Genomic DNA, 11940 nt, shown 5'->3' with positions numbered 1-11940 from the left:
GGGGGCCGGAGGGAGCCCCGAGGGGGCGGCCGGGGGCGGGGGGGCCCCGCTCGGCGGAGGCAGGCGCTGGGGGCTCTCCTGCGCCCAGCAGCTGCGGGAGCTTTGGAAATTGCAAGGAGGCTCTCGCAGAGCTTGTGAACCCTCCTCTCCCCGAGCCAGCGCCCCTCCTCTGCAGCGCTGACGGTACAACGATATAATAATGATGGGTGGCTGAGGCTCGCATTTGAACTTGCAGGCTTCGCTCCCTTTGCCCACAGCTCGGTCCCGGCTCCGCCGCTCGGAGTCAGGTGCTCGCCGGCGGGAAGCGAGCGAAGGAGGGGACACCGAGCTCCGGCACAAGGGGACAGCCCGGAACCACCGGCTCCTTCCAGCACTAACGAGGGGATTTACTCTTTCATGCGGCCACTGGGATCTCTGGACTAGCCCAGCCACCACGTTGTGATTTTTTGCTATCTCTGCAATACGCTACCTTTTAAGGTAACTATAACTCTTTTATTGTGGGTTGGTTTGTAGTGATTTTTTTTTTTTTAAATTTCCCCTCCGTTTTTTCTATACTATGACTGCCAGCAAACACCTAGTCTAAGATTTAAAACAATTGTTTTACTGCTTGCACCAACAAAGAGTTTGAACTGCAAATCTTAAGCGGGAGGGAGTAGCGATGATTGGTGAATTTAAACAACCTGGGGTAAGTTCAACGACACGCGGGGGAAGAGAAGGAGGGATGCTCGGGCACCCACCAAAAAAAAAAAAAAAAAAAAAAAAAAAAAAAAAAAAAAAAAAAAAAAAAAAGAGAGAGAGAGAGAGAAAAAAAGGGTGCAAAGAGGAGAACAAAGAAAACTAGGGAATAGAAGACTTTGGGGTGGGAGCCCTGACAAGGGTGTTCGGTGCTGGTGGTTTGGATGGCTGGGAAGGTAGAGCCGCACCTTGGCGTGCGACGGGGCTCCGGAGGGAGACCGGAGGAAGCTGCTCCTTACGGGTGTTAAGTACACAAAGCGCCCGTGTGGCAGGAGCGACGAGAACGGACCTTTCCCCACGGCCACCAGTTTTCTAGCGCTGGGAAAAGCGTGCGTTCTGTGTCCTCCACTCCTGTGTGCTCCCCACATCCATTTTTTTTTTTTTCCCCCCCTCCAATCCGTTTCCCTGATGTTCCTGGAAAGCTGCTCGCAGGGCAGAGCGGCTCTGAGGTGCTCAGCATCTCTCCAGAAGAGCCGGAGAGCAGCGTGCCCCGAGCCACATTTTCTCTGCGGAAAGGGGGGCAGTGGGTGAGGAGGAGGAGGATCGCAAGGTCAGTGGAGCAAAACGCCCCCCTCTTACACCCACGTCCACTTTCTGGGGCACGGGCTTTGCCTTCCCCCCTCCGCTGCCAGGGGTTTCGCCTTTGTGTTACAAAGGAAAAGTGAGAGCTCGGTGGAGGGCAAGCGGGGAGCTCCGACGGCGGGAAGGAGCGGCGGTGTGTGTGGTGTGTGTGTGTGGGGACGGCAGCGGGACCGCGGGCAGCCTCCGCCGGGCCCGTCCCCACACAAAGGGGCGGCGGGCGGCGGGCGGGGGCCGGCCCTCATTGTCCCCCTGGTCACGTCCTCCCGGCCACCCCCTCTCCCTTCCCTCCCTGCACCGGCTCTCGGGATTAAGCCCCCATGGCTTTTTTTTTTTTTTTTTCCTTATATCACCCGCTTCCCTCGGTTTTTCTCCCTTTCCCCCATTCTCTTCCTCCTTTTTCTTCATCTCCTTCTTTCCTTTCCTTCCCTTCCCTTTCCCCCTCCTTCCTTTTTCTTTTCCGCCTTTTCTTCTCTTTACCCGCTTTTCCTCTTTTTCCGTCTTTTTACTTCCTCTCCTTCCTCTTTCTTCCTCTTCCCTACCCGTTTTTGCCTCCCTTTTCCCCTTTTTGCCCTGTCCCTCCCTTTTTCCTCCCTTCCCTTTTTCCCTTTCCCTCCCTTTTTTCCCTTTCCTTTCCCTTTCCCCCTTTTTTCTCCTCCTCCCTTCACCTTCCCCTCCCCTTTTCTTTCCCTTTTTTTTTTTTTGTTAATTGAGGCGTGAGCGTCGAAACGCGCTGAAAAAAAAACCCAAAAAACCCAAAAAACAAAACAAAAAAAAACCCCAAACCACCAAAAAAACCAATCAAAACCAGAAACCAAATCAAAAACCCATCCCGGGATAGGAGAGCGTAAACGTTGGGTGGCTTCAAGAATTGCCTTTATTTCCGTGCCTTTTTAAAATTTAATCCTTTTCTCTTCTTTTTTGGCCTTTCGGTCTGTGCGAAAGGGGAAGTTTCCTCCCCCTCAGGAGCGAGCGAGGCTCGGCGGGGCGAGCCCGGGACGGGGCGGGCGCGGTCCCGCGCTGCCGGGGCGGGGGGAGGCTGTGGCAGGGCTGGGCTTTGGGGGGGTCTCCGTGTCGCGTGTCCGCCGGGGATCACGGGCTGAGTGCCGGTTTTGGGGCGGCGGGCTCGGCCCCATGTTGAGCCCGCGGGTTCGGTCCCGGTTTGGGGTCGTGGGCCCGGTGCTGGCCCGGGGGCGCGGCCGCTGTCGAGGAACGGGGCGGGCGCGGCGGCCCCGCGGCGCCCCCGGGCGGCGAGCGGCGGCATGGCAGCTCCCGCGGCCGCCGGTTTCCCGCCAGAGGGCTCCGGGCCCGTCAGCGTGAGGGGAAAAAAAGGCCAAATCCCCCCAAATCACCGCCGTAATAAAATAATTTAAAATACGCAACACCCCCTCGATAAAAGCCGCTGTCGCCGCTGTTCCTCGCACTCCCCATCAGCCATGTGAGTCTTCTGCACAAGAAGTGGGTACGGAGAAGGCTCCAGGATGGGCAGAGGATGGAGCAGCTCTGCCGGCAGGAAAGGCTGGCACAGCTGCCATGGCTCAGCTGGGCAGGTTCTGTGGCACAGGAGCAGGCAGGGCCCGATGGGCAGTGCTGGACAGAAGGGTGGGACTGGTGCATTTCCGACTCTGGTCATCCCTCAGTGCCTGGGCTTGAGGTGGCACTGGGGCTGTGGGGATGGCAGAGCGAGCTGAGGGCACCCACAGCCACCCTTGTGCCCAGCAGCAGAACTGGGTGAGCCCCAAGAGGGCTGAAGAACCCCTGTTGGAGCCCACAGGGCTGCCGTGGTGCCTAACCCCACAACGGCAGTGTGTGGTGCCAGGAGTGACACCTTCACATTGTTTCCACCTCTTGCTCCCTTCAGCAGTGCAGGTGCTTGAGAGAGTTGGGCATGAGAGACCCTCAGCTGGAATCAAGCCTGACAGAGGTCAGTGTGGCTGGGCAATGCTCTCAGGCACAGCATAGGATTGTCAGAGTATCCTGTGCAGGGCTAGCAGTGGGACTTGCTGATACCTTGGGATATTCAATGTTTCTGGAAGGCAGGAGCGACAAGGTGGAGCTGGGATGATGCAGAAGGAGCAGGGTGTGCTCATTGCTCCTCCACGCGCTGCCTCTGGCACTTTTCCACTGTGTCTCTGCGTGGCTGTCCCAGAGCCTGGAGCTGCTCCTGGCATGCAAGCACAGAGCTGTGAGGGATGTCCCGAGGCAGCAGCTGCTGCAGCCAGAACACGCTGTGCTCTGGTCACTGCTCCTGTCTGTGCTCCAGCCTGCAGGCAGCAGCACAAGGACTCAGCCTGGAGGAGTTTCCCCCCACAGCTGCTGGAGGTGATGAGGAAGAGGTGATGCAGACACCCCAAAAACCTCCAAGGCCTTCCCTTTCCAAGGGATTGCGGGCGAAGCAAGGGCTTGGTGAGCTGGATGCAGGCTGATGTGCCATGTGTTGGCACAGTGGGCTAATTAATCACGTGGCAGAGAGGTGGTAGGGCTGGCAGAGTTAATTAGACAGGGCTGATGGTGAGGTGGATGCATGGCAGCAATTAACAGATCAAAGGATGCAGAAGTAAAGCAAAGTGCAGAATGTGTGCCTTTGAGGAAGGATGGTACCTGTGAAGCTTTCAGAGCTTGGAAGGTAGCAAGGGATGTTTTGTGACTGGGATTGGTGATTTCTACCTTTTTGGGGGTTCCACTGGAAACTGTAATTTACTGTTTTACCCATTAGAATGAGTAGCCTTCCTTCTCTTCTCTAGTGCCGGGTTCTGTTGGGTCCCACCCTCTTCTTTTTTTTTTTTTTCTTTTTTCATCTTTTTTGCCATTCTGACTTTCATTGTGGAGGTCAGATGGCAGAGGCTGCTTTGTACGTGTTTAAGGAACGTATCCAGATTTCACAATGCAGCTGTAGAGTATGTGCAGAACCAATCTCAGTGTGACCTGAGAAGTTGTAGGTTTTACAGACATTGTTACCTCTATGAAAATGACTAATATGGCAAATTCCTCATTCTCTCAGCTTCAGAGAAACCAGGAGTATTTTTGGATTGTAAGCTTTAGTCTCTTCCACACCAGAACAATTTGCTTTCTGAACCTGAAGTTTTAAACAGAAAGGGAGACATGATGTTCTCTCATCTGGTTAAATTAAAATGGCATTGGTGTGAGATCAAGCTTACAGTGCAAACTAAACACAAGCTGGAATTTGGTCAGAACTTACTGCTCCTATGAGTTTTTGCTGTAGTAAGGGAAGGTAGCAGCGCCTGCAAAAACAGGACAGTTCTCTCTTTCCCCACAGAGAGAACACCTACTGCTAATTTTTAAAGATGTGAAGTTTGTCCAGGAGTTTTGCATCTGTTGGTTAAAAGATGCTGCACTCAGGGCTGTGTCCCATTTAGAAATGTAACACAAATTCCTACTGTAGGTCCATCTGCCTGTAACAGCTCCTAATAAAATGGATCAGCCCAGCTGGAAACCAGCCAGCAGGCAGCCCAAGTTTGGTCACGTCAAGTGAGGTACTTTTTTAGCAGAAGGTGGAAATTAAACACTTACTCAAGTCTTGTAGCTTGAGTTGGCAAGATTTGCTCGCTGTGTTATGGATTTCTTTTACTATGGGTGCAGTGACACCAAGGGGGAAAAAAAAATCTTGTGGAAAAAGGTATAGTTAGATAGATTTTGGCTAATTGCAGTGGATTTAGGGGCAGTACGGCAGCCAGACAGCAGACTTCTGTGAGTTGTAGGGTGCAGGAATGGTAAACACAAACCTGTTTTAGAGCAGGGATTTAGCTCTGAGGGCTACAGGAGAGCACAGTCCCCTGCAATCACATCCAAGAGCCTGGAAATGTGGGTGGGAATTGGGGCGAGGTGTAAGCAGCAACCTCTGCCTCAGCTGTGGGTCCTGAGGAGGATTTTTGGCACCAGGTCTGCAGAGCTCTGTCTCCTCCTGAGCCAGGCTGCCCTGTGGGGCTGAGCAAGGTGCTGCTCTTATGGTCTGCATGTCTGGAGAGGGTGGCAGGAGTAATTGCACATTTAGTTCTGGCAGCTGGAGTGGAGCAGCACTGGGCAACCCAGGAGTGTTTATGGGAACTCACCAAAGCCTGGAGCATGAAAACCAACCCTCACGTGTGGAGGGTTGTGTGGGAGTCACACTCCTGACCCTTAGGGCTGAACATCACCATTCTCTCCAGGGTTTTCATTGCTTGAGTGAGCATTTCAGGATAAAGAAGATTTATAAAAAGTCAGGAAGTGGTTTTCCAAGAGTCAGGTAGGGATTTTTGGTGAATGTCTCATATTAAGCTTTGTGCTCAACCAAAAGTGCAATTTTTTTTGGAGCTATCCACGCCCTTGGTGCAGCAGGTGTAATCCCTGCCCTACTCCATAAAAGGCTAGGAGCCATCACATCCAGAAATGTTCTGTTCCCATGGATACGTTGAAAATTGCCTTTCCACAGTCGCCTTTCTGTTTTCATCTGTCCCTGTGGGTGTGTGTGTTGTGTTTGGTGACTGGAAGCGTAGCAGCAGGGTTTGTGTTCTTACCAAACGTGGAAGCACTTGTGTTATGACAGCAATTACAGTGGACTTCCAAGGGCAACATGCTTCCACTGACACGTGCCAAGCACCCAGGTACGCCAGGTCAGAGCCAGGGAAGTGGGCCAGGTGCAAAATGCAACCAGCTCTGTTTAGGTGCAACACCCCCGTTGTCGTGAAAAAGAAAATACTTTGTTCTTTCTCTTGTCAGGTTTCTTTGATTCCCTTGATTCTGGTCCCAAAAGCCAAGGTTGCCTTCAGGGGAAGGAGGGAGATAAAACTTATGGGTAAACATGGAGAGCTAAACTTGTAAACATTCTGTTCTGGACCTTGGCTTCGCTGTGGGTGCAGGCAGTGTGTGACGCAGGGGAGCACATGTGGGCAGCACATCTCAGAAGGTCTGGAGCCACTGAGCTCTCACAGGGGCCAGAACTTTGTCTGGCAGGCAGGTCCTTCACTCAGCACCTTGGAAGGTGGAGAATTCTTCCAGTCAGTCTTCTTTTCATGCTCTCATCAGAGCTCTTGTGTTACCAAAGGAGCTTCACTGCAGTGGTTTTGGTGCTTGAGGCTTCCAGCATTCTTGGGATACAAGGGTTGCTTGAAGGTCCTTCTGCACATCTGTAGGCTCAGACTGACATCACATTTTCTTTTAATTGTTTGTTTATCTAAGCAAGCCTGTGACTGCATTTCAGAGCTGATCCTTTGCATTCAGAGGTCTTGGATGTCTGCAGCTCTGATCTTGTGCAACCTCTCACTCTCACTCATAACAGCCTTCTACAGGGAGTTTGCACCAGGGCACAGTATGGAATTTAAAAGTTAGCTAATAAATAGTCACTTCTGTTTTCTTCACATGCAGCTTGGCTTGTGTAAATGTAGGAAGAGATAAAAGTCTGGCCGAGTGGTTTTGGGGGTAGGTGTTAGGGTCTTCCTAAAAGTTTTATGGCATGAAGGACTTCAACTGAATGAAGTCCTGGTTCTAGTTTGGGACTCAGTTGTGAAAAGTGCAAAGTCCATGAAGTTCACGTTGCAAAATAAGTGATATCACACTCTACACTCAGCTGTCCTGAATGGCTGCAGCAGAGATGGGGCGTCCTTGGCAGCGTGCAGCCTGCTCTGTGGAAAGCAGCTGCATTTCTCCCTCCACGCCCAGGGAATAGGTTGTAGCACATGTTTCCCTGTGCAGCTAGCTGGCTCTGACCATCCATGTAGAGGGAATGAAAGGCTCTGGGGTTTTCAGCCCTGTTGGGTGGGAATTCTTAACTTGCCTCACTGGAAAGGCTTGGTTGGAGATGTTTTGCGTCTTTCCCGTGCTGCTCAGACGTTACAGGATGTGTGCCAGTTCACACAGACTCCTGTGGAGTTTGGGCTGCAGCTGTGAGCTGTGCAGAGAGCTGTCCTGAGGTTGAACACGTCACCAGGAGTTTTCTGAAGTTGCCTCTCTGTGTGTCTTTGCTGTCATGTTCAGTGCAGCCTGTGGAGTTTTTAACAGTGGAAGTTTTAAATTGTACATGTGTGCAGTGCAGGTTCCATGATTACAACACAGACAGGTACATATCTATTAAATCTCTCCTTCACTGATCCTTAAGGCAGTTCAGCTGCAAGCTCTCTTGAACAGGAAAAAACTGTCAGCTTGGTTATTTGCCCTAGTGAAGAGCTCAGGCAGCAGATTTTGCAGCAATATCAAGAAAATCAAGGTAGTGATAAAAATTTGTCAGCATTTTGACAAATTGCTGCTGAAAATAATAATTTATTATGTTGGGATGTTCATAGCACATGCATGTAACTGTATCGATGAGGCACTATTTATAAACCCTTTGTAGTCATTGGTGTTTGTGTGTCTTGCAATGCTTTTGTAACTTTGGGGATATTTACAGGTTCAACATGTGTAACTATGAGCAGAAATGAAAACTGAGAAATAATGTTGTGAACATGCAATTTATTATTGTCTACATATGATACATGTGAAGAGCTTTCCAGCTGTTGGATGGTGGAGCCTGTAAAGGAGAGACAAAACCAAAGGGAACTGACATGTCAGAGAATCACTCAGGACTCAACAACCTGAAACCCATAACAAATCTGTATTCCATGGAGGCTCATGGTCATTATAACAACTCTCCACCATAAATTGCTAAATCAAAATGCCTTGAAAGCAGGAAGGACTGCTTATGATACCAGTGACAAATACTGATGTGCTAAGTTACAACATTTTCTAAGGACACAGTGCAATACTAACCGCTTGCTCCTTTGTTCTTCATTTCTAGGTCAAGATGTTGTTAAGTATAAAAAGTATCTTATGGATGTACTCTACGTTAGTTATAACATATATGCTACCTAAAGGTAAGTCTTCTGTACATAGAACATTTCATTAAAATGAATTTAGTGGTCTGATTGGTAGGGCATTTCACAGGACTGAGGAAACAGCCCAAACTCAGGAAATTGTCTTTCTTTGCCCCTGCAATGCTGCACCCTGTCACTAATTTTGTTTCTGTGTCCTCCTCAAGGCGTTAATGATTTATTCCTGTTGTGCTTGGGCTGCCATGAGCTAAGCTGGGGCAGATCCCTTGGCTGCTGGGGTCTTTAGCAAGGAGGTGTTAGAGCAGCTGCAGGTTTGGGTGGAAAGGAAGGAGCCCTTTCTACCTCTCGGTGATTACATGCCAAGACTGAAGTATGTATCCATGTGTGGTTGCCCTGGTTATTTGAAAGTTTGGGTCATGCCTTCAGTATGGAAAATATCCCAACAGCTGCTACAGACTCACAAAATTGGGAAAACAGCTTTCCCAAATCTCAAAGGAAGATTTTTCTTTATTTTCTTTCCCTCTTACTTCCAGGTACTCCTCAAACTGATTTTCGCCTTTGGGAAAATCAAATTTACTACTTTTTTTTCCCACCTATCTGGAACACTATTGCTAGTAACATGTTTAAATAGTCTTAATGATAAAGACAAGGACTGGTTCATTAGTGGAGCCAATTAAAAAAAAAGGATAATAGATTTAGATTGGCTATGAGGAAGGAAGGTCTGGATCAAACCACAGACCTGACTCACTGCCTTGCACAAATGCAGATTCAGGGATACAGGGATTGAGGGGGCAGCAGTCTTAAGTGGGGAGGAGTTGCATGGATCCTTGAAGTTGTAGAGTGTGGGATGGCATCTTTACATGTCCTCTCACTTACTCCACCTTTTATTGCATCATAAATGGCTCATTTATCTCCAGAGTGGAATTTTTGGTACTTGGGAGATTTTTATGAATGTCCCATTCTTTGGAATGTAGATCAGGCTGTGACCCAGCCTGGGGTTTACTTTTTAAGTCGGGGGCCATTCTTTTGGCCTACAGACTAGTAACCATTTTCAAACAATGGCCATGGTGAGGAGGACAAGGATGAAAACATTTTTGTTTTTCATGAATTGATCTAATTCATCATCCCAAAGAATCTGTGGCATCAACTCATGTCCATATCTTTTGTAGAAAAGGCAGTTGGTGCAGTAATATTTTTAAGAATGAATGTTGGAAGACTACACACAATCTTTATAAGTACAGCTTTTGTTTAAAAATACTCTAAAAATAGAATGTATCTCAGCATTCTGAGAGATAGACACCCTACATTTCAACATTTTCTTTTTGAATCCTTAGTTTGGATTTAAAATTGAAGCCTTTAAATCTTTTGTGAAACACCAATTCCCAAGTTATCACTGTTGTGGTTTACAAGCTGGGCCTTGTGGTTATAATCAACACTGGAGTTTTTCCTACCTGCTTTGGGTGGCCATTTGTGATGTTGAGCTCTGCAGCTGAGATTTACATTTGCCTGGCTCCTTGTGAGTGTCTTGTAGACTATAAAATTAATTCTTCATTACTCTGTGTGTCTGTCTCTTATTCTGCTTGCTCAGACCACAAACCACCTAAGTAAAGGACTCAGGTTGTTGTTGGGTCTCAGTCCGTTACCTTTCAGTGTTTCCTACAAGTTTCACTCATTTTAATTCATTATTATCTTCACTAAAAGACTGGTGGTTAATGAAAAAGCTTCTCCTAGGCTCAGTGCTAGCAGCTAGATTGACAAAACACACAATTTCAGTGATCCTTTCTATTTCTGCTGCTAGACAGGGCAATATACCATATGTCCCAGCAGGTTGTTGATGAACTGAAAAATGACATGCAACATTTTTTTTTTCCCTCATAAATTTATCTAAAAATAAATAGAATATTTTATTCTTTAAGCATGTGGGATTTATCTGCATAGTCAGTAGCAACATTCTGTTCAGCTAAACTCAATTATGTGGCAAATTCACTCCTCCAAGCAGTGTCACACCATGCAGGGCACTCTTTTCTTCAGACTCCTTGTCCACTGGAGACCTATTGGCCTGGTCATTGTGGTTAATGTGATACAGAAGGGCAGAATTTTGTCCTTTTAAAAAATTATCTAGACTCCTACTTTAAGGATTTTGTACACATTTACCACAGAACAAGTATACACATTTTGGAGAAAGAGACTTTGTTCTCAAGCAAGAATTCCTTTCTTCCCACCTCAAAAGGAAGACATCCAGCTGTGTGTCATTGGCCTATCACATTCCATTGATAGGGGCTGACATGGAATATGAGCTTAGCAGAAATACTAAAGGGGGTAAAAAAAGGGTTATATGGATTAATATGAGATACTGATAACTTCTGCATTGGTCAGTAAATTCTGCTACCCTAGCTAATTTGGTGTGCTGCAAGACATCAAGCTTTTTGGACCTGTGCAGGAACATCACTTAGTCTTGTATTTCAGATATTATGTCAGCCAAATAGTTTCTTTTTCTGTAGGGAAAAACCTCCTCCTCCTCCTTTCTCCTTCTCCTCTTCCTCTTTTTCCTCTTCCTCCTTCTCCTCCTTCTTCTTGTCTTCTCCTTCTTCCCTCTCCTCGCCACAACAAATAGTTTTTTGTAAAGTGTGGTATGAGGCTTTCTAAAGTTGGGCAGAACTGCAGCTCCACAGAATCTTCTGTTCTGGGAAGCAGCACAGTTTAGGCTGGATCTAGTTTTCATATCAGGATGAAATGTGTTGTTTGCCAAGGCTTCCAGCTGGCTGATGTGAGGACACAAATTTTAAAGGGAGGAAATTTCCTCAGGGTTCAGCGCTGATATTCCAGATCACTCTTAATCATAAACAGTGTTCTTACAAAGTTTTTTAAAGTTCTGTCAGTCAGTATAATTATAATTTAGTCATTCTTCAATTAAGAAGAAAGCTCCTGTAAGGTGTATAGATGACAAGAGATCATAATAAATTCTAAATATTTTGAGACTGATTTTAATCTCCCACCTGTGCAATTTGGCAGTAATTCCATCACAACTGATAGAACTCAGAATTCATTCTATTTCTTTATCTCTAACCACTGTAGCTCTGTGAAGTTTCAACAAAATAAAGGCGATATAAAAGATCTCTGGTTTCATCAGCTTTGATACCATCATTTTGACTCTTTTTAAATTGTGTGCCCAAGGAATTCTAGTTGAGTAGGTATGGATGAAAAGGACCCAAGAACTTAATTCAGAATTCTGTGTCTTCTCTGTCAGCCCATTTTTCTCTTTTTTTGGCTAGTACTTTATTATTAAAATGCTTGGGCATTAAGCAGATGACTCTTGTATTTAGATTTAGATAATACCATTTAGATAATACCATTAAGACTTTGTCCTGTGGAAAATCATCTGTCTCTGTTAAAAATAATCAGGCTAATGAGCAGCTTTTCTTTTTTTTTCTTCCATTTTCCTTTTTTCCCCCATTTCTTTTGTCTGTTTTCTTTCTTCTTTTTGTTCCCTTTTTTTTTAAATTTTTCTCCCTTGTCTTTTCTCTCTTCCCTTTTTGCTACTCTTCTTTAATTCTCTCCCTCTGCTCACTCTTCCATCCTACTCTCCAATCTTCTACTCCTTATGGAGAGATTATACTTTTTATCATAGATAAACAGATTAATTTCATGTGCTGGTGTCTGCTGTTTCATGTATCACTCTGTTGATGGCTATTATTAAGTTCTTATATTTCTAAGCTTTATAAATCCCAACTCCTTTCAAAATAATGATGACTATGCTCTACCTTTCAAAAATGTTAGAGAGAAGGACTGTGAAAGAGGTAAAACAGTTACTGTTGAGCATCAGCTT

General features: G+C 46.8%; 1 protein-coding gene across 1 annotated transcript in view; it reads left to right on the top strand.

The window, feature by feature from the left end:
- Nucleotides 1-223: 223 nt before the first annotated feature.
- VCAN (versican) overlaps nucleotides 224-11940 on the top strand; it is a 100058-nt gene continuing 88341 nt past the window's right edge. Inside the window, exons 1-2 of the mRNA XM_041463343.1 lie at nucleotides 224-477; nucleotides 8081-8156. Coding sequence (XP_041319277.1) covers nucleotides 8087-8156 — 70 coding nt within the window. The 5' untranslated portion in view covers nucleotides 224-477; nucleotides 8081-8086. The remainder of the gene's footprint in view (nucleotides 478-8080; nucleotides 8157-11940) is intronic.

This window comes from Pyrgilauda ruficollis, unplaced genomic scaffold, assembly GCF_017590135.1.
Source record: "Pyrgilauda ruficollis isolate IOZ18807 unplaced genomic scaffold, ASM1759013v1 scaffold164, whole genome shotgun sequence".
NCBI classification, from domain to species: Eukaryota; Metazoa; Chordata; class Aves; order Passeriformes; family Passeridae; genus Pyrgilauda; species Pyrgilauda ruficollis.
The sequence above is the reverse complement of the archived record's forward strand: the minus strand, read 5'-3'. Positions and strand labels throughout refer to the sequence as shown.